The sequence below is a fragment of the Magallana gigas genome, chromosome 2, assembly GCF_963853765.1.
Source record: "Magallana gigas chromosome 2, xbMagGiga1.1, whole genome shotgun sequence".
In the NCBI taxonomy this organism is placed as follows: domain Eukaryota; kingdom Metazoa; phylum Mollusca; class Bivalvia; order Ostreida; family Ostreidae; genus Magallana; species Magallana gigas.
The window spans coordinates 22,874,878-22,893,415 of record NC_088854.1 but is presented as its reverse complement, the minus strand read 5'-3'; the positions used below and the strand labels follow the sequence as shown (position 1 = coordinate 22,893,415).

Genomic DNA, 18,538 nt, shown 5'->3' with positions numbered 1-18,538 from the left:
AAGCAATATACCGAAGAATTTCCCGGTCTTTTATTGCTTATCGATTTTGAAAAGGCTTTTGATACCTTATCTTGGAATTTTATACAACAAACTTTAGATTTTTTTTAACTTTGGTCCTACTATTAGACAGAGGGTTAAGATTTTGTATACAAACATAACATCTGCGGTTAATCAAGATGGCAATCTCTCTGAAATTTTTAATATTCAGAGGGGTGTAGACAAGAAGATCCATTATTTCCTTATATATTCCTGATTTGTGCAGAAATTTTGGCGATACAAATTAGAAAAAATGAAAAAAATTAAAGGTATATTAGTGGGTAATATTGAAAACAAGAGGCCCATGGGGCCACATTGCTCACCTGAGCAACAATGGCTTTATATGAATGTTCAAAGGATATTGTGCCATATATGGATCCTCGGTAGAAAAACAAAAAAAAGAATACCATAAAATAAACTGTTTCCAAAATTTACACTTATTTCCCTACACTTTATCTTTGACATTGTACCCTTATGAAATACCATTTTTACCAAAAATAAGATTCTTTGCAAGATATAAAACTAAATTTTTGGTGGGGGTACACTGTTAACTTCCAATTCCCTTTATTTTAGTTCTGCCCCCTTACTTTATTAAACGATCAAATTATATATGAGAATATGCATATAGGTACATATTCATCTTCAAGTATATTGTACTAGCTAGTTATTGCATTTTATTTTAAAAAATTCCTATATGTGAAAGAAGAAAATTGTAACTCAATGCGCTCAAATTAAAAACATTCAAAAATTTAATTGGTCTTCCGCATTACATACGATTGCTGTTTACCGGGCGCGAACTCGTGCGACGTTTTATAACATAGCTGCAGGTCTGTAGCTCTCGGTCTGAAAAATTCGGATGGATGACCTGGGAGCTACAGTGCCTCCCATAGTAAAAAACTGCAATTTACGGCGCACTAGTTTTGGACTTATTAATATTATTCCTGAGCACATTCTGTAAAAATATTTGATTCTAAAAAATTCTTCGGACATTTGACTACAGATATTGTCACTTTACTTTCCTCTGATATTCTTTTAAACACCATCACCAGTTCCGTGAAGTGAAGAGTTGCAGTTTGTTTAAATGTAAAAATGGCGACTCTCGATTTCGACGTGAATTTAACAAACTTCATTTTCCCAAATCGGGAACTGTGTTTCGGGAAAAGTCTGAGGCAGTTCAAGAGACGACATCAGTAGAAAATTGCCAGAATAATTTAATGGTACCAATTTTTTTTACAGAGTTTGTGTGTAAATAAGGTAAATCAGTCCAAAACTAGAGGTACTGTGAGCAAGCTTACAATTGATACCCCCCGCGAAGAAAAATCTAATATTTAAACATTTTGAATTATTGGTATACTGAGCCGGATTTTTTCCGAAATTTTTTTTCCACACATTTTTTTTCCTACAAAAAATCATTTTGTGAAGTAAAAACTTCCAATGTTTCCCCATAAGAAAGATATGGACCAGACACGAATTTTGCATTTTTTCTGCCAGTGACCTTGACCTTGCCCGAATGACCTTGGGTCAAGGTCATGACACACCCTTAGGTCATAAGCAATCTTTATGTGAGGTTAGAACTACCAATGTTTCTCTATAAGAAAGATATTGACCGGACACGATTGCACAGACAGACGGACGTACGGACAGACGTACACTTTTCTCAAGGGAATGATGATCAAACTTCAATCTGCATGATCTGTGCTTTCACAAAAGTTTCAGCTTTTTTTGGCTAAATGCTTTTCCAAATGATTTTAAAAGATTTTCCTCTGTATCTTCCCATGTACATGTATACAATTTAACATCCCCATCCATTGTGGCCACACAGTAAGTATTCAAACTACATATATTAAGCTACCTCTAGTGATATTTTCTGATAATGCCATTGCATATCTGATTTTTAGTCCATAATGTACTCTTAACAATTCAAATTTCTACAGATTGGTCGGAACCCCCCCCCCCCCTCCCTTTCTCTGGGGCATATGAATTTTTTTTTGAAAACTTGTAATACCCATTTAAAGGCAATTTTTCCCATTTATAATATAAACACTGTAATTATCTCAAATAAAATTCCAGGGTCCCCCGCCGGTCAAGCAGTATACTACTATCGAGTCTATCGACCAAGGCTGATTTAGGAACTTGACCAAGGTATTAGTGTTATAAACATTTGGTATCAATTTAATGAAAATCCGTCAAAATTTGTAGGCATGAGTGCGCTTACAAGGTCAATTTTTGGGAAAAAAAACGGAGTCATGATTGTGGTCAAGTCCCATAACTCCAACAAAAAGTATCGACCAATGCTGATTTTCGAACTTGACCAAGGTAATAGTGGTATAAACATTTGGTATAAATTTAATGAAAATCCGTCAAAATTTGTAGGCATGAGAGCGCTTACAAGGTCACTTTTTGGATAAAACGGAGTCATGATTGTGGTCAAAGTCCCATAACGCCAACAAAAAGTATCGACTAACGCTGATTTTCGAACTTGACCAAGGTAATAGTGGTATAAACATTTGGTATAAATTTAATGAAAATCTGTCAAAATTTGTAGGCATGAGAGCGCTTACAAAAAAGTGTGACGGACGGACGCACGGACACAGGGACGCACGGACCCACGGACACACGGACGGACGGACGCCCGGCATTTCTATGTCCCCTCTCCGCGTTGCGGCGGGGGACAAAAAAATTATTCTTTTAAAATTGCTTATTTAAAGAATTTCTTACAATGTACCGTAATTTACATGTATTTCTTATATGAAAAAACCCTAACGATCTTTTTATCGAAGAAAGTACTCCCCTTCAGCATCCGGTGTTCACTGCCATGAGTAAACATGTGGGGAAAAAAATTATAATAATTACGTAAACTTAAGCTGTATCGCTAAATTCATACAGATTAATAATAACATCAGACATCTAAAAAGTATTTTCTGCTCTATTTCTTAAAAAAAATCGATTATAGTTCATAGTTTTGAACTGACAAGCCATCGAGTAAAACGACCTTCAAGTACGAGTACATGCTTTCAAAGGTATTGTTTAGTTAATTAACTTTAGTAATTATGATTGAAAAGTTTTACTTCGTTTCATACGAAAAATACAAAGAAAAATCACATGACCTCTTTATGCGGGATATCCTATTTTTCTGGAATGCTAGCTACCTTCATACCCACATAAGTCTTTTTTGTTTTGTATCAAAAATTGGAAATTATTTTACAAAAATACCGTGTAAGGGGTTTATATGTAAACCATTATGAAAATGCACAACTATCCTATCATTTAGACCTTTATTTAAGAAGGCAATTGATAGGAATTAAAATCGATAAATAGTTCAGAATTTAAACATCAAAAACATAAAAAAAAATCATTTTAATAATATCTTGTCGTAGTTAGTCTAAATTATCTTTTGTGTCTTAGTGTTTATTTCTATTAAGCATAGACGCACGTTCTCATTGCTGGAGATTTTGTTTTTTAAGGCTAGAAATTATGCAAAACTTCCTTACATTTACCAAAAACGCTCAATAATGCAGTGCACTCTCGATATTAAAATAAATATGAAATAGATATTGGCGAGATAAATGTTTATTAAATTTACGCTTTAAACGTTCAAAAGGCTTTGTTTATTGACAAATAATGAATTTTGCACTTATTAATTTTCATCAATTGGACCCCTCCCCCCTTTTCCAAATTGCTGGACCCGCATCTGATTTTAAGTGTATAAATCAGATTGGAAAAGATCAACTCAAAGTAGTGGTTTGATTGTCTTTTTTGAAAACTTAGGTTCTCCTAAACCTACATGCATGGGTTACATTAAAAGTAAAATTACCTCTGACAGCCTAAGATCTATAAGATTATCAAACTGGACATAAATAATATTCTGCATATTATTTTTTTTCACTTTGTAACATTTAAAATATTACAAACAAATAGTTGTCAATGATTTGTAAGACAATCATTACACATTCACACTTAAACTGGACATAACAATGAACTATGAATGTATGCCTCTAGAAAATGACAATCTCACCTGATGTTTTTTTTTATATATCTATTTTATAATTCTATTAAAAAATTATATGCCAACAGTTTTCTTTCCATTATATAATAAGATCTGATTTTATAAATTTAAGACAATTGTGCACAGAAGTATTGAAGTTAAAGTATTTAGCTAAAAAATGAAATAACTGTTTGAAATATACATTCCTCATTTTTATCAATATGACATTTTAGCTGATAGCTTTCCCCTGAATCTTCCCAAATGTACACTGTAAGTTCATCTCCTTCCAAACACTCTCCTAAGTAATGCGACTGAATTTTGCTGATTCCCTTCCCTAGATTTTCCTCAAAGTCTGGCAGAGAACCAGTTCTGACAGCATGGTGAGCAGCATCCTTAGCATACCTCACATACGCACTCCATGTAGCATGATTATTCATGTCTGTATCACTCCAGGCCACTTTCACTTGGTAAACACTTGTGTTCTCTCCCTTTGGGAACCTCTCTAGTTTGTAGGACTCAAACTTTTTTGCTGACTCTGCATATTTAACCTTCCACCAATCTGGAAGAGGCTTCGGTCGTCTAGTCTCCATGTCTATGCTGACAACTTGATTGACGTTACTTATCAGAACTTCGTTGCTTTCGGTTTTCATAAGTGAGTGGGAATTAAAAGACGTGTTCCCAATGTAACCTCCCTTAACTGTTGTCAACAGTGAACTTTTGGGTACGTCAGGATCATAAAGAGCCTTCGTGAAGCAGACTTCTGATGTCACCAGGAAAGTTAATCGATCACTCGTCAATTTTTCAAAGTCTCGGAATGTTCTTCCCGTTTCGTCAAGTGGCTGATGATGAACAAACATGCGGCCTGATACCACGAGGTTCATCATGTTCCATAATTTTGGCTGCCCTAAAACACACATTTCCTCATTAACTTCTAGTGAAATTTTTTTCTTAATAATTTGATAAAAAAAAATATAATGATAAAAATACTAGAGTACATGTATATGTAAAACTATAAACATACATTAAAAAAATCAAACTAAGGAACAGTAACATCTAGGATCTATTTCAACTTTTGAAAAACTGCAAAGAAATATTTTGACAAAAGGCTTTCATGCCATCACTTCTTCTTGATGTTATATTGATGTCTTGATATTATTCCCTTTATTGCATGAATATCATTCAGTTTTATAAAATAAACAGGGAAATAGCATTTCAGGATACATTTGTATCACCAAAGTTTTATTTCTGCATGTAAAAGTGTACTTAAGCTAACAATGAAGCATTAATTTAAAAGCTGGAAATACACAATAAAGTTAATTCATGCACAACACATTTTTTATCAAATTGAAAGAAATATCTACACGGTGTATTAGCATCCACATGCAGTTTTATTTAAAAAGAAAATTTAAAAAATATAGTTCTATGATAAACAAAAATTCTCATCAACAGATCTAACCATATTTTTCTGTCAGGGTAGTTTTAGAAACAATGATGGCCGTGCAGCTATATGTACTCAAGTTTATGTTAGTAAATGTTTTTGGAGTCCTTACCGTAGACGTCGTAGTCTGACATCGTTGGACCAGGATGTCTAACTACAGCCTCCACCGCTGTCTCATCCACGGAGAGAAGCTTAAATCCACAAGTTTTCAAAAAGTGACGAGAAATTCTCCTAAAAAAAAGGAAACAAAAGTTGTTGACAAACATGTGTACATGTACCAACACAGCAGCCACAATGTTTTTGTTTGTTTGTTTTTATTTTATTGTAAACATTTTTCAGTATATTTGTTTTTAAATTGAGTAATAAATTTTGTTTCTATTTTGCAGTTTAATATAAACACAATGAAACAGGTTGATGTTGTTTTGTCTGTTCTTTTTATTTTAGCAATTTTTTTTTTTTTTTTTTTATATTTGATATTATGATATAATAATTTTCTTTATTGCATGCAAAATTATCAGTAAAACTTCACAAAGAATTCATACTTATGTGCCTGGAGTTAAAAAATAAAGTGCATGTAAAAACATAAAAAAATAGAAATGCATTGTACCTTATTCATATCTAAAACAAAGCATATTGTTATCAATGAAATTGTAAATATAAAAAACATTCCCCTTTATTTAATATCAAAAAACAATAATATTAAATTAAATTAATCAATAATATTAAAAAAACTTTTATAATTTTTTTGGGTAAATTACATTCAATTTGAATGTTTTCAAAGTTCTTGGTATTTGGTTATCAAATATAATCAATGTAGATCACCACAAAATAGCCAAGAAAATAAAATTTGTACATGTGCATGTACTTTCTATACACTAGGTCACATATTGAAACTGTAAATGTGTGTAAAAGCAAGTGATTGTCTCTATTTAAGGCTTTAAGCACTATAATATTTTATTCGACTCTCAAGAAAAATCCTTAAAAGTTTACTTTAAAATAATAAAATCAAAGTGTAATAGTGTGTATATTAGCTATATAATAGGTTCAGTACTGCCACACTCCTACTAGCACTAGCTAGTGGGTTAACCCTTTAGATCAGTTGGTAGAGCATTGGCTTTTAAACTGATGGGTCCTCAGTTCGAGCCTAGTTGTGGTCATCCCTCCTTATCTATTACATTGACAAAATAACCCATGTGGAGTGGTTTAAAGGGTCTCGTGGGATGGAAATCTCAAAAGAAGAGCAGGAAGAGTGTAAAGGTGTGTACAGTACCGACCAGACCCCATCTACATATAACACCAGAGCAGACCTCAACTAAACCCAGGGTTTACTCTGGGTCTGCTATTTGATAATTTGTGTCTTTTCTGACTTTATTTATGCTATGAGGTCCACTGTACGACTGAAGTGTGAAGCAGGCAGGTCTTTTATCTTACCATCTTACGGCCTCTAATTCCCACCCCATGTATATTCGAAATGCACAGGTTGCATCTGCTTTTAGGGGTCTACTTTTGATGGAGGTTTACTCTCTGTGTCCACTCTGGGTTTACTTTGGGTTTATTCAGGGTTAACTCTGGATCTGCTCTAGACTAGTAAACCCAGAGTAAACCCCAAGCAGACCCCAAATGTAAACCCAGAGTTTAGTTGGGATCTACTTTCTGTTGAGTTGGGTCTGATCTGTACTGTATATTAGATATAATATAGGCTCAGTACTGCCATGCTCCTACTAACACTAGCTAGTGGGTTGACCTTTGATCTCAACTGGAAAAGCGTGGGTTTGTAAACTCAAGGGTTCTGGGTTCAAGTCTAGATCATTCGTCTTCCTCTATTACAAAAGCAATGTGTTGCCATTGAAGCTATATTAAGACCTCTGATTGTGAGTCTATAGAATTAGTGGCAACTATAATGACTGTATTATCATATTAGAAGCTAATATATATAAAAGTTTGTTTGACCTAATCCGATTCTCGAAAATATTTAAATTGGCAGCATGCAATGTCAACATGTATCAGATTAAGGAGGCTCAGGGTGGTAAACAAATTGCATTATATATTATATTTCTAGTAATAAAGAATATATTCCCTACCTAATAATACTTTGATTGGGGTATTTTATTTTTAGTAATGAGAAAAATATATAACGTCAGGTGCCTGTGATAATATTTACATGTAGATGTCAAGAAAAAATCCATAAGTTATTGCTGTAACCAGAGACATAAATAACGGAGATTGGCAACTCCGCCATTAGCTTGTTTTGTTGTTAAAAAATGGTACGGAACCAACCTTACTTTGAGAACTACATTTTATTTAACTGAGATAATGATCTTAAACCAAAAGTATATTGTTTTAACGAAAAGTGTGCATAGGTTTTAGACATTCTAGAAACAAAAAATTGAAAAATAAGATTAATATTTAGAAAATATACATTGTAATGGCCAGCTATAAAACATCGGCAAAATCTCAGAAGACGGGTAGCCAACTGCCTCCTAAAACTCCTCTTTTAATATTGTTTGTATGACATAAACTCATGAAAATATAATATTTTGAATGTTTTGGTAAAAGGTTTAAGCTGTTTATATTTCGATATAATTGTTTACTAGAAAGATATACTGATTTAAACTGGGAAAAATTTACAATAGAGATTTCAATCAGTTGCCAATCTCTGTTATTTATGTCTCTGCTGTAACTAACATACATTCTAACTAATTTTAATATTTTCCTATATTTCTTGATGGAGGATAACTTTCACTAAAACTTGCCATGGCCAGCCAGTCCTTCAAATCTGGTTAAGAGCATCTTAAATTTTGCTAGCCAAGGCTTTTTAAAAGTATGTAAAAAGCAAAGATAGGGGTCACCAGAATGGGAATGGGATATCCATTTATCCATGGTAGAATTGATATACAGTAGTTGGAATCTATGGGGTTTCTCTGCATAACTCATGTATAGCTGATGTTACATATATACAGATATAAAATTAATGTTATCAGTTGGGTACTCCCACGTAGGAGGTAGGTACTAGTATTTCTCTACATTTATAAATAAAACACATCCGCGTAAAATATCTGTCTATAAACTATGTCATACTTATAACCAGGATTTCGTGCTACTGAGGCCATGGTAAAATGATTTCGTTCTATTTCATGACACCACCAGTCCACTTTTACCCAATGTAATTTGTATACATACAACTCGGAATATCTAACCCGACTTAATTCATTTTATTTGTTTACCTTAAATACCAATCCCGACATTCAACTTTGATTCTAAACTACAGTAGAACTAATTAGTATGGCAAATATTTCTTCTTTATATTTGTAAAAAGAAAAAAAAATGTCTTCGCGAATAAAAGGGGGGGGGGGGGGGGGGGAGTCTGCTCAGTATTTCACACATTATCTGAAACTTACGTAATGATAACGAAAAAAATGTTGTAGATGTAATATGCAGCGTTTTGACCTTGATCGTCAGACACATTATCGTCAGGCCCCTCAGTAGCATTGGGAGGGGGCCTGTCCATGCCGCTTTTTGGGACTATCTAAAAATGAAGTTAAAATCAGGAATCTCAACAGTAAAATCGAAGTAATATTACGTATACGCCCCCCCCCCCCCCCCCCCGACAGCTAGTGGCAGACAGATTTACCAATGTTTACCGCTCACACTGTTATCCGAGGTTTATCTCCTGTTTATTTTCGATCGACCGAGACTGAAAATCTGCGAGTGAAATCATGGCAGCCAGAAAGGTTCCCGTTATTCCTCTCCCAGGAACCAATGGTTATCCGATGATAGGGCTTGGAACATTTACTATCTTTGAGAGACGAGTAAGATTATAAGACATTTCTTTGAATGATAAGTATGCATACTCCAAACAGTTGTTAAACATGTTAAAATGTCGATGCAACGTGCATATAAATTTATAAACAGGTTGGGCATGGAATATTTGATAAGAATTCGAGTCATTTATATATAAATTATGATTTTTTGTTTGTAATATGACTATGTATGTGAATTTGTGCATATGAAAAAGTTTTGACAACGTGTGTATTTTGGAGGGGTGGTGGTACAAAAGAGTCAGAAACTGAAAACTACGTCACTATGATCGACTTAATACATATATTTTTGTTCATTAAACTGTGTTATTCCTTTACCAGGGAAGTAACGACGAGGTGAAAGAAGCCGTGAAGTGCGCCATTGACTGTGGGTATAGGAGTCTGGACTGCGCCCTGGTCTACCAGAACGAGTCGTCCGTAGGTCAAGCCGTGGCCGACAAAATCAGGGACGGCGTGGTCAAGAGGGAGGATTTGTTTATCACAACCAAGGCATGTTCATGACTGGATATCGCAGTATGAGTGGAGGGTATCTTAACAGTTGTTGAACTGATTGTTTGTTTAACCTTGTTTCAGCTGTGGGACACTCACCATAACCCGGCGAATATCCGGGAGAACTGTATGAAGTCTTTGAACAATCTGAAGTGTGGTTACATCGATCTCTATCTCATACACTGGCCATTCGGTTTCGAGGTATTAAAAAAACCGGATGGTTTCCGAATGTTTTCAAATAATTGTGGCATTAATGATTCTTAGAAATTTGGAAATAAAAAGCAACAATTAATTTTAAATTAGCTTGATATATTGATAAAATTCATAAAAACAAACACCTTAAAATGAAAATTAAAAAGAAAACCAGGTCGAAACCATTTTTTTCTTTACATGTACATGTATATAATAAATTAGGATGGGGACGAGTATTTTCCGATGGGAGACGATGGAAAGGCCAGGTTTTCTGACCATGATTATGTTGATGTCTGGAAGGTGAGATTGTACTATATAGTATATTAAACATGTGTTAATATGTAACTGCAACTAACATAAACTTATGAAATGAAGCAATGAATTATAAATTACATCGTACATGTACATGTAAATGTACTTTGGTCATTGTATTGTACACGAACATGTATAATTATATAGCTCCATATCATGACATGGAAAAATTTTTAATATTGAAGGTAAGGTTTCGTTCACTTTCATACACTTAATATTTTCCCATGAGGACTTTTTACTGTTCTAGGGTATGGAGGAGTTGGTAGATGAAGGTTTGGTAAAATCCATTGGCTTGTCAAACTTCAACGAAAGTCAGATTGAGCGTGTAATTAAGAATTGCTGCATCAAACCTAGCAACCTACAGGTATGTTTAATTACTCGATAACAGAACTGTTAGAACTAGATTTTAGAGAAGCACGGACCACTGAAGTATATTAGTCAAGTATGTATAGAACCATTTTAGCAAGACCTTGGACTTTCGGTAGGACGTAACTATCTTTCTTGCATCAAAACATGTTAAACATTAAGTTGAGTTCACGTGAAATATGCAAAAATTGCGTAGTCTTTGCAGCTTTAAAGCCAGACAACTCTTGTTGATTTCAAAGAGATCTTTTCTCGTATATAACAAAATAATTAACTCGTATTAACGAGATCGTTTCTCGTTATTACGAGATCTTTTCTCGTAATAACGAGATAATTAACTCGTTATAACGAGACCTTAATCGTAAATATTTTTTTTATGTGGCTCTTTCGTAAAAAAAAATGCACATACACGTAATATGAATTATAATTTTGAAGGAAACGCATGTAAATACGACAATTAAAAATAAAGCATTTATTTTTTTTAAATTAATAGATCGAAGTCCATCCTTACTTCTCGAACAAAAAACTGGTTGATTTCTGTACTGCCAACGGAATCACGGTGACGGCCTACGCGCCGCTGGGGAACCCGAACAGAACATGGTAATATACAAAGTACATGTTTAATTCAGCATCTTTAGAGCATAGCAATATAAGGAAAACCTTTATTTCACATAATGTACAACAGTATAAGGAACATGGTAATATAAGGCAACACCCTAGTAGCTAGAACTGGACAAAGGAAAGTATACATGCAATATATACATGTATGTAAAATTATATGATTATAAAGGAAAATCACTTGAACGCCAACATTGAAAAATAGAAATCTACACAAATTTTAGTGGTATTTATCTGTTACTCGAAATTTGGGATTACTTTGAGTGTCTACATCCGACCGGAATCGTTTCTCTTCCATCAGGGAGGTAAATAAAAAAATCCGAGACCGACCCTTGGTTTTCGACGATGGTGTGTCTGACAGAGTTTGAGTATGTATTGTTCTCTGTTACATGAAATTGGGTTTATTATTTACTTTCAATAGGGCTGGAGATAAAGATCCCGTCGTATTTGATGAACCAATCCTAAAGGAAATCGCAGAAAGAAAGAAGAAGTCTATAGCGCAAGTAAGATTTGTTGTTAGAGTTATCTTTCTTTCATCACAACGTTGATCAATGCACAACATCATTCGAAGTAACGGCGATATAAAGTATACTAATAATATTACAATCATTAATTGATTAAATGTCAACATATGATGCCATACTTGTAAGTTGTTTTTACATTTTAATATGACTGTCAGTAAATCGATTTGTTGTGTTTTTTTACATGTAGGTTTGCCTTAGGTTTCTGCTGCAGCGGAACATTGTTGTCATTCCAAAGAGCGTCAATCCACAAAGAATCAAAGAGAATATCGACGTAAGTAGTTAGGTGTATAGCAAATAACAAGACTATTTTCTTGATCAGTTCTAGAATGTGCTACCATTCAGTAAATTTACTTGTATTTGCATCACCAGTGAGAAAGAGAACATTGGCACTTAACGAAGTTATTAAATTATTTAAGGTCAGAGGGATTTTCATATATTTACATTCAATGTCTTTATCCCCTTACGTTTGCATCAGCAATCTGTGACGTTTGTTTTTCTCGAACACACCAAACCTAATCTCCTCGTATGAGTAAGTAAATGCCATCAGGCGTTTTAATAATTGATAGATTTATTTTAATTGTAAGATTTAATGAAACGTTCAAACTTTAATACATTACCAATTTGATATTGTACATATGAAAAATAATCTTCAATTCATATATATTTGTTAATAGTAAAGATTTTTTTTTAAGTTTCCTGCTATATATCTTTTTTTTCTGCAATGTCGCTACCTTCATAATCCGCATAAGTCATCAAAGAAAGCATTTTATTGTTTATATTTACATCTTTCTTGTAACAAATTATTAAATTGATCGTAAAAATTAGAAAAAAAATAGTAAAATTATTGTTAATGTACATTAGTATTATACTTTCATGTTAAATACTGAAATCTGATTGGTTTAGCGCAGTTCATAATCCGTTTTATTACCTAATCAAAGGGATTTTGTTGTTCTATTACATATTATAATAAATATTTGCGTCTATTTTGAACTGCGGGTCAATAGACTGCGATCTATTAGACCGCCGGTCAATAGACTTCGATCTATTGGACCGCCGGTCAATAGACTGCAATCTATTGGACCGCCGGTCAATAGACTGCGATCTATTGGACCGGCAACGTATTTCAGAACGCGGGTATGTTAATGTTACATCCTTTCGATAGTTCTCATGGAATGTATATTACTTTACATAAACGCTGTTTTTAGTACTTGGTGAAACCAAATTCAATGTTATCAAAATGGAGTATCAAATAATCAATAGTTTTAAAACCTCATATAAGGTAAAAGACTACATGTATTTAAAATCTAATGGGTTGAAGATTCCCCCTTCTTTGTGTAAACTAATATTAAATTGAGATGTTGTAATGCATGCAACAGGTTTTGTGTATGTAAAAGATGAAAAAAAAATCTTAGTATATTGCATAATGGCACGAAAACCATCTGCAATATGCAAATTGTAAACCCCGAAAACTAAAAAAGGAATTAGGTAATAAAACAATTATTTAACGCTTGAACAGTCAATAGACCAGAATTTTTTCCCTTGGTGCAGGGAGCAGCTCAGTATGATCTATTGCCCTCGGCCGTTGGCCTCGGGCAATAGATCATACTGAGCTGTTCCCTGCACCTCGGGAAAAATATTCTGATCGTTGGCCTCGGGCAATAGATCATACTGAGCTGTTCCCTGCACCTCGGGAAAAATATTCTGGTCTATTGACTGCTAAAGCATTAAATAATTGTATACTATTACCCTCAGCGTTAGCAACGGGTAACATTATATAAATAGTGCCTGTTTGGGAGGGTAACAGTTGAAATTGACACCCCGAGAAAACCATTGTCAACCGACGCGAAGCGGAGGTTGACAATGGTTTTCGAGGGGTGTCAATTTCAACTGTTATCCTCCCAAACAGGCACTATTTATTTTGTTATACTGAACGTCTTTTTTAAATTTTTTAAGAAAATTTTACTGCTTTTATATAGGAATAACGTGAATTCTACAGCGAACCGTACGCGCATAATTTTCGCGCATGTAACATTTTTTAATGTTACCCGTTGCCAAGTGCGTTGCTAACGCTGAGGGTAATTATTTTATAGTAAATATTATTAACTGCGTCTTAACCAATCAGATTTCAGTATTTAACATGAAAGTATAACAATACAAATTGTTACACGCGCGAAAATTATGCGCGTACGGTTCACTGTAGAATTCACGTTATTCCTATGTAAAAGCAGTAAAGTTTTCTTTAAAATTAAGACATTCAGTATAACAAAATAAATAGTGCCTGTTTGGGAGGAGAACAGTTGAAATTGACACCCCTCGAAAACCACTGTCAACCTCCGCTTCGCGTCGGTTGACAATGGTTTTCGAGGGGTGTCAATTTCAACTGTTACCCTCCCAAACAGACACTATTTATTACTTTATATAAAAGAAATAGCCAAATCGTCTTCAATGGGAATTTGAGTCTGACATCATCATGATTATTTCGTGCAGTCCATGACTTTTCTTAGGTTTCTGAATGTTTCAACTGATCGAAAAACGGGGCATGTAGATTTCAGTCCTGTCAGTTTCTACAGAGCTGTGAATTACAATCGATTTTCGTACGAAATAGAGGGAATTATACTAGGTGGATGTAAATATAATCATGGCTTTAAAGCGACAATACAGAAATATTTTATAAAAATATACATCAATATATGAATATAACTATAAGCATTAAATGCTTAAGTACGTACAAGTATACATACATTTATATATACACATTACACTTTGAACATACTGTATATCTGTAATTGTTTGATTTTTAAAACAGATTTTAGATTTTGAGTTATCTGACGAGGAAATGAAAGCCATCTGGTCATTAGATAGCGGAAAGCGGTTTTACATAGAACCGATGTAAGTATTTACTTGTACACGTACAATGTATGTGTTTCTTGGAATTATACATAAACCTATCATATTTTAGAAACAGATTGTTTTTAAAATACACTGTGTAAATTTTGAAATAAAACAAAAAAGTTATTCGTAATGTTTTGATGCTGGCATATAGTACGTACTGAAGTATACCAATTAATTGTACGATTTTGTTTTCAGTGCAAAAACCCACAAGTATTATCCATTTGATGACGTAAAATAGATTGGTGCAGATCAATTCATACACTGTAGACAATTATTTACTTAACATGTATTAAATGATTAAAATTATTTCAAAATACTTAAGCTTGTCTTTGTTGTATATTCCTAGATTGTTTTATTTACACGTCTTGTAGAAAAGCTTATTTCAAACTTCTGTTGCAATATTCCAAACTGCACATGTAGCTCTCAAAGTATTTTTTTAGTAATGAATGGGGAAAACTCAAAAATATTTAAAGCTACCACTGAAGACATGCAATAAACGCATTGGCCGTATATTTTGATAAATTAATGAATAAATGAAAATTAAAGTTTGCCTAGATGTGAAAATCTCAAGTAAACGCCAATATACAATTTGTTCGACTACAAATTATTTATAGTTTGGGTTGTTCTTATTGTGCAAAAGATTGTGCACATATTATATTATTTCACCAAGATGCATAATAACGTAATAGTTTGAATCTCAAAAAGCAGTTAACTTATAGCATGATACTGTATCGCCTATATTCACCCTGTTAATGCAAGTTTTACATGTACATGTAATTAGAACCATTTGAACAAAAGCTTGGACTTTGGGTAGTTGTGTCAAACAGCAATGTGAGGTAGGCCTGTCTATTTCACTGCTGGCCACTCAGGCATGGCTCTTTGAAATTGACAAGGTTTGTCTGGCTACGCAATCGGTGCATATTTCGCTTGAAACCGCGTCATTTTTAACTTGTTTTGACGCAAGTGATAGATAGCTTCGACCTAATAAAAGACCAAGGTCTTGTTAAAATGGTTTTAATAGTCGTAATTTTCCTAGATTTTTTATCACTCCTAGTTTCACTCCTTTCTTCTTAAAACAGTTAAACGTATGTATTTCCATACATTGTATACATCAGTTTTAGCACTCAGTTCTTAAATTTGAAAAATAACGAGAATACTGGGTATATACTCCGTGTTTTGCTGCAGCAACTACACTAATAACAAAAGCAACATTAAATTTTAAATTGCTTGGTAAATAAATAGGGCCCCTTAACCAAACGCATTTAATTGAAAAAAAAAAAAACGAAACCAGACCAAAACCAATTTTTGTACGTGCATGTGGATTTTCGGATGGGGACGAATATTTTCCGATGGGAGACGATGGAAAGGCCATGTTTTCTGACCATGATTATGTTGATGTCTGGAAGGTATCCATTCATAATTTGGCACAGAATTCCCACCCTCTCTATCCAGATTATTCCTTAGAATAGTGTAGTAATCAGTATCATTCGCAGTACATCTTTTACATCCTTGAATATTATTTCAAAAAATAGGGAATGCTCTCCCCTGTTGATGTTGCGTGTTAAGTGAACATAAGAAAGTTGTACGCAAAACTGGATGTATTGTTCAATGTTAAAAAAATAGTGATCAGCATTGTCAACAGCTAGCTAGGTTTACCTGATACTGTCCATTAAAACAAAGGATGTTATGTAAGCCTCACACTGTCCATTCTGTGAGAGAGAGTATCATTTACATCATCATTTATTATTTTTACATTACAATATTGATTCTCATTAATCTACATTTTTCTAAAGGACAAAAGAACTAACCTCGGTCCTACGAGCCACGACCAATACTATTTTCCTCTCGCAGAATGGACAGCTTTTGGCTTATATATCCTTTACTTGGACTTTTGACATCTGTGTATCCATGCATGATGACGACCTTCCTCCATATTTCCTATGATTTTCATATTGAACTTTGAACCCTCTTGGAGCCTGAGTATTGAGCCGGGGGTCACGATTTTAACAACTTTGAATCTACACTATCTTAAAATGCTTGCATAAAATATATCGCAAATTGTAGTATTGTAATTCTTGAGAAGAAGATTTTTTAACATTTTCCCTGTATATTTTCATTTTAAACTTTGAACCCCTTTTGGGGCAGCATCATTTGTCCGGTAGCCACAGTTTTCATGTTTTAGAATCTACACTATCTTGGGATGCTTGCATAGTAATCTCACAAATTGTGGCAATGTAGTTCTTGAGAAGAAGATTTTTTAAATATTTCCCTTAAATATTTCTATGTTAAACTATAAACTCCTCTTGGGGCCCCACTATTAGTCCGGGGGCTACGATTTTAACAATTTAGAATCTTCACTATTTATACAGGCTTAGGTGTGAATAATGGCAATTCTGGTGCAATGATTCTTGAGAAGAAGATGTTTTAAGACACACACCCTAATTTTACTGTTTCGCAGGTACATGTATCTCCCTTTTAAAAAGGGGTGTGTTCTTTATCTGAACAATTTTGAATTCCCTTCCCATAAGGATGCTTTGTATCAAAATTTGGTTAAATTTGGCCCAGTGGTTCTAGAGAAGAAGTCAAATATGTAAAAAGTTAACAGACAGACGGACGGATGGACGGACGAGAGACCACAGGTGATCAAAAAACCTCACTTAAAACTTCGGTTCAGGTGAGTTAAAAATACATAACCTCCGTTTCTATTAATCTGGGAGGTACATGTAAAAGAAGGGAGACTGCTGTGATTCCGACGAAAGTGTATCTAAGTTCGAGCATGCATTTCTTTCTGATGCAATGACCTGAGTTTATTATTCATTCGCAATAGGGATGAAAATAAAGATCCCGTTGTATTTGATGACCCAGTCCTGAAAGAAATCGCAGAAAGAAAGAAGACTTTAACACAAGACAGTAGGATTTTTTGATATAGTTATCTTTGCCTCATCACATTATCATCCGCTAAAATCCATGACAACAGTAGAACAAGTATTCCTTTTAAATGTATGATCGGCATGTGATATCATTGGTCAACTTCGTGATAATGTAATGCGAAAGTATTATTTCCCATTACATGCAATAAACATGAAAAATGGGATATATCGCGCCTTTTGTTGATTGCCGAGACAGCAAGGAATGAATAAACTTTACTCTTAGTAGGCGGAGTGTATTTCCGATTGAAATTCTTACGCATATAAAGAAACACGTGATTTTAATCATTATGTAACTGTATAGGTGGTTTAAAATCAAGGCAACGCATTAGAAATATGTTTTTTAGCAATCTAAATGTAATTTTAAAAAGATTTTATTCCATGAAGCTGTCACTGCATAGTATACAAAGTAGTGCGAAGCGCAATGCGTGCGCAAATAGTAAAATTTTCCGGATGCCTCGTATGGACACAACGGTGATCGGCAAAAGCCGATCACAAAAATGTTACAGTTATATAGAGTTTATTGATGAAATTCAATTAAATTTATTGATTAAAAGTCAACAAATGATAACAAACTTTTTTTTTACATTTTAATATATTTACATCTACCAAGCATAATTTCCTCTATTTCTTACGGAAACTTATAGTTAATTCATAGCTCTATAGAAACAGCCAGACTGAAATCTACACGCCCTATTTATCGATTGGTCAAAATCAACAGCGGCTGAAAGTGACAGGACTGAAATTGACACGCCCTATTTATCGATTGGTCTGAACCTACAGCGACCTTAGTAAAATCCCGGACTGCACGAAATAATCATGACGATGCCAGACTCAAAGTCTCACAGGAGACGATTTGGCTGTTTCTTTTAGCTAACGTTCTTTTGTACATTAACATTAATTTAGTGAATTTTAATAACTTTTCATAATCAGTTTATTAATTA

General features: G+C 33.9%; 2 protein-coding genes across 2 annotated transcripts; one reads left to right on the top strand and one right to left on the bottom strand.

The window, feature by feature from the left end:
* Window positions 1-4,047: 4,047 nt before the first annotated feature.
* LOC117680336 (uncharacterized) lies at window positions 4,048-8,655 on the bottom strand. The gene is made up of 3 exons (XM_066075670.1): window positions 8,538-8,655; window positions 5,572-5,690; window positions 4,048-4,925 (listed from the first exon to the last, which is right to left on the bottom strand). The coding sequence occupies exons 1-3, from the start codon at window positions 8,567-8,569 to the stop codon at window positions 4,189-4,191; spliced, it is 888 nt and encodes a 295-aa protein (XP_065931742.1). The 5' UTR covers window positions 8,570-8,655; the 3' UTR covers window positions 4,048-4,188.
* Window positions 8,656-9,076: 421 nt separating this feature from the next.
* LOC136272853 (aldo-keto reductase family 1 member B1-like) lies at window positions 9,077-14,983 on the top strand. Its single transcript, XM_066075669.1, has 10 exons — window positions 9,077-9,268; window positions 9,599-9,766; window positions 9,851-9,967; window positions 10,181-10,258; window positions 10,518-10,634; window positions 11,127-11,233; window positions 11,673-11,754; window positions 11,963-12,046; window positions 14,582-14,664; window positions 14,863-14,983. Exons 1-10 carry the CDS (start codon window positions 9,176-9,178, stop codon window positions 14,903-14,905), a joined length of 972 nt encoding a protein of 323 aa, XP_065931741.1. The 5' UTR covers window positions 9,077-9,175; the 3' UTR covers window positions 14,906-14,983.
* The last annotated feature ends 3,555 nt before the right edge of the window (window positions 14,984-18,538 follow it).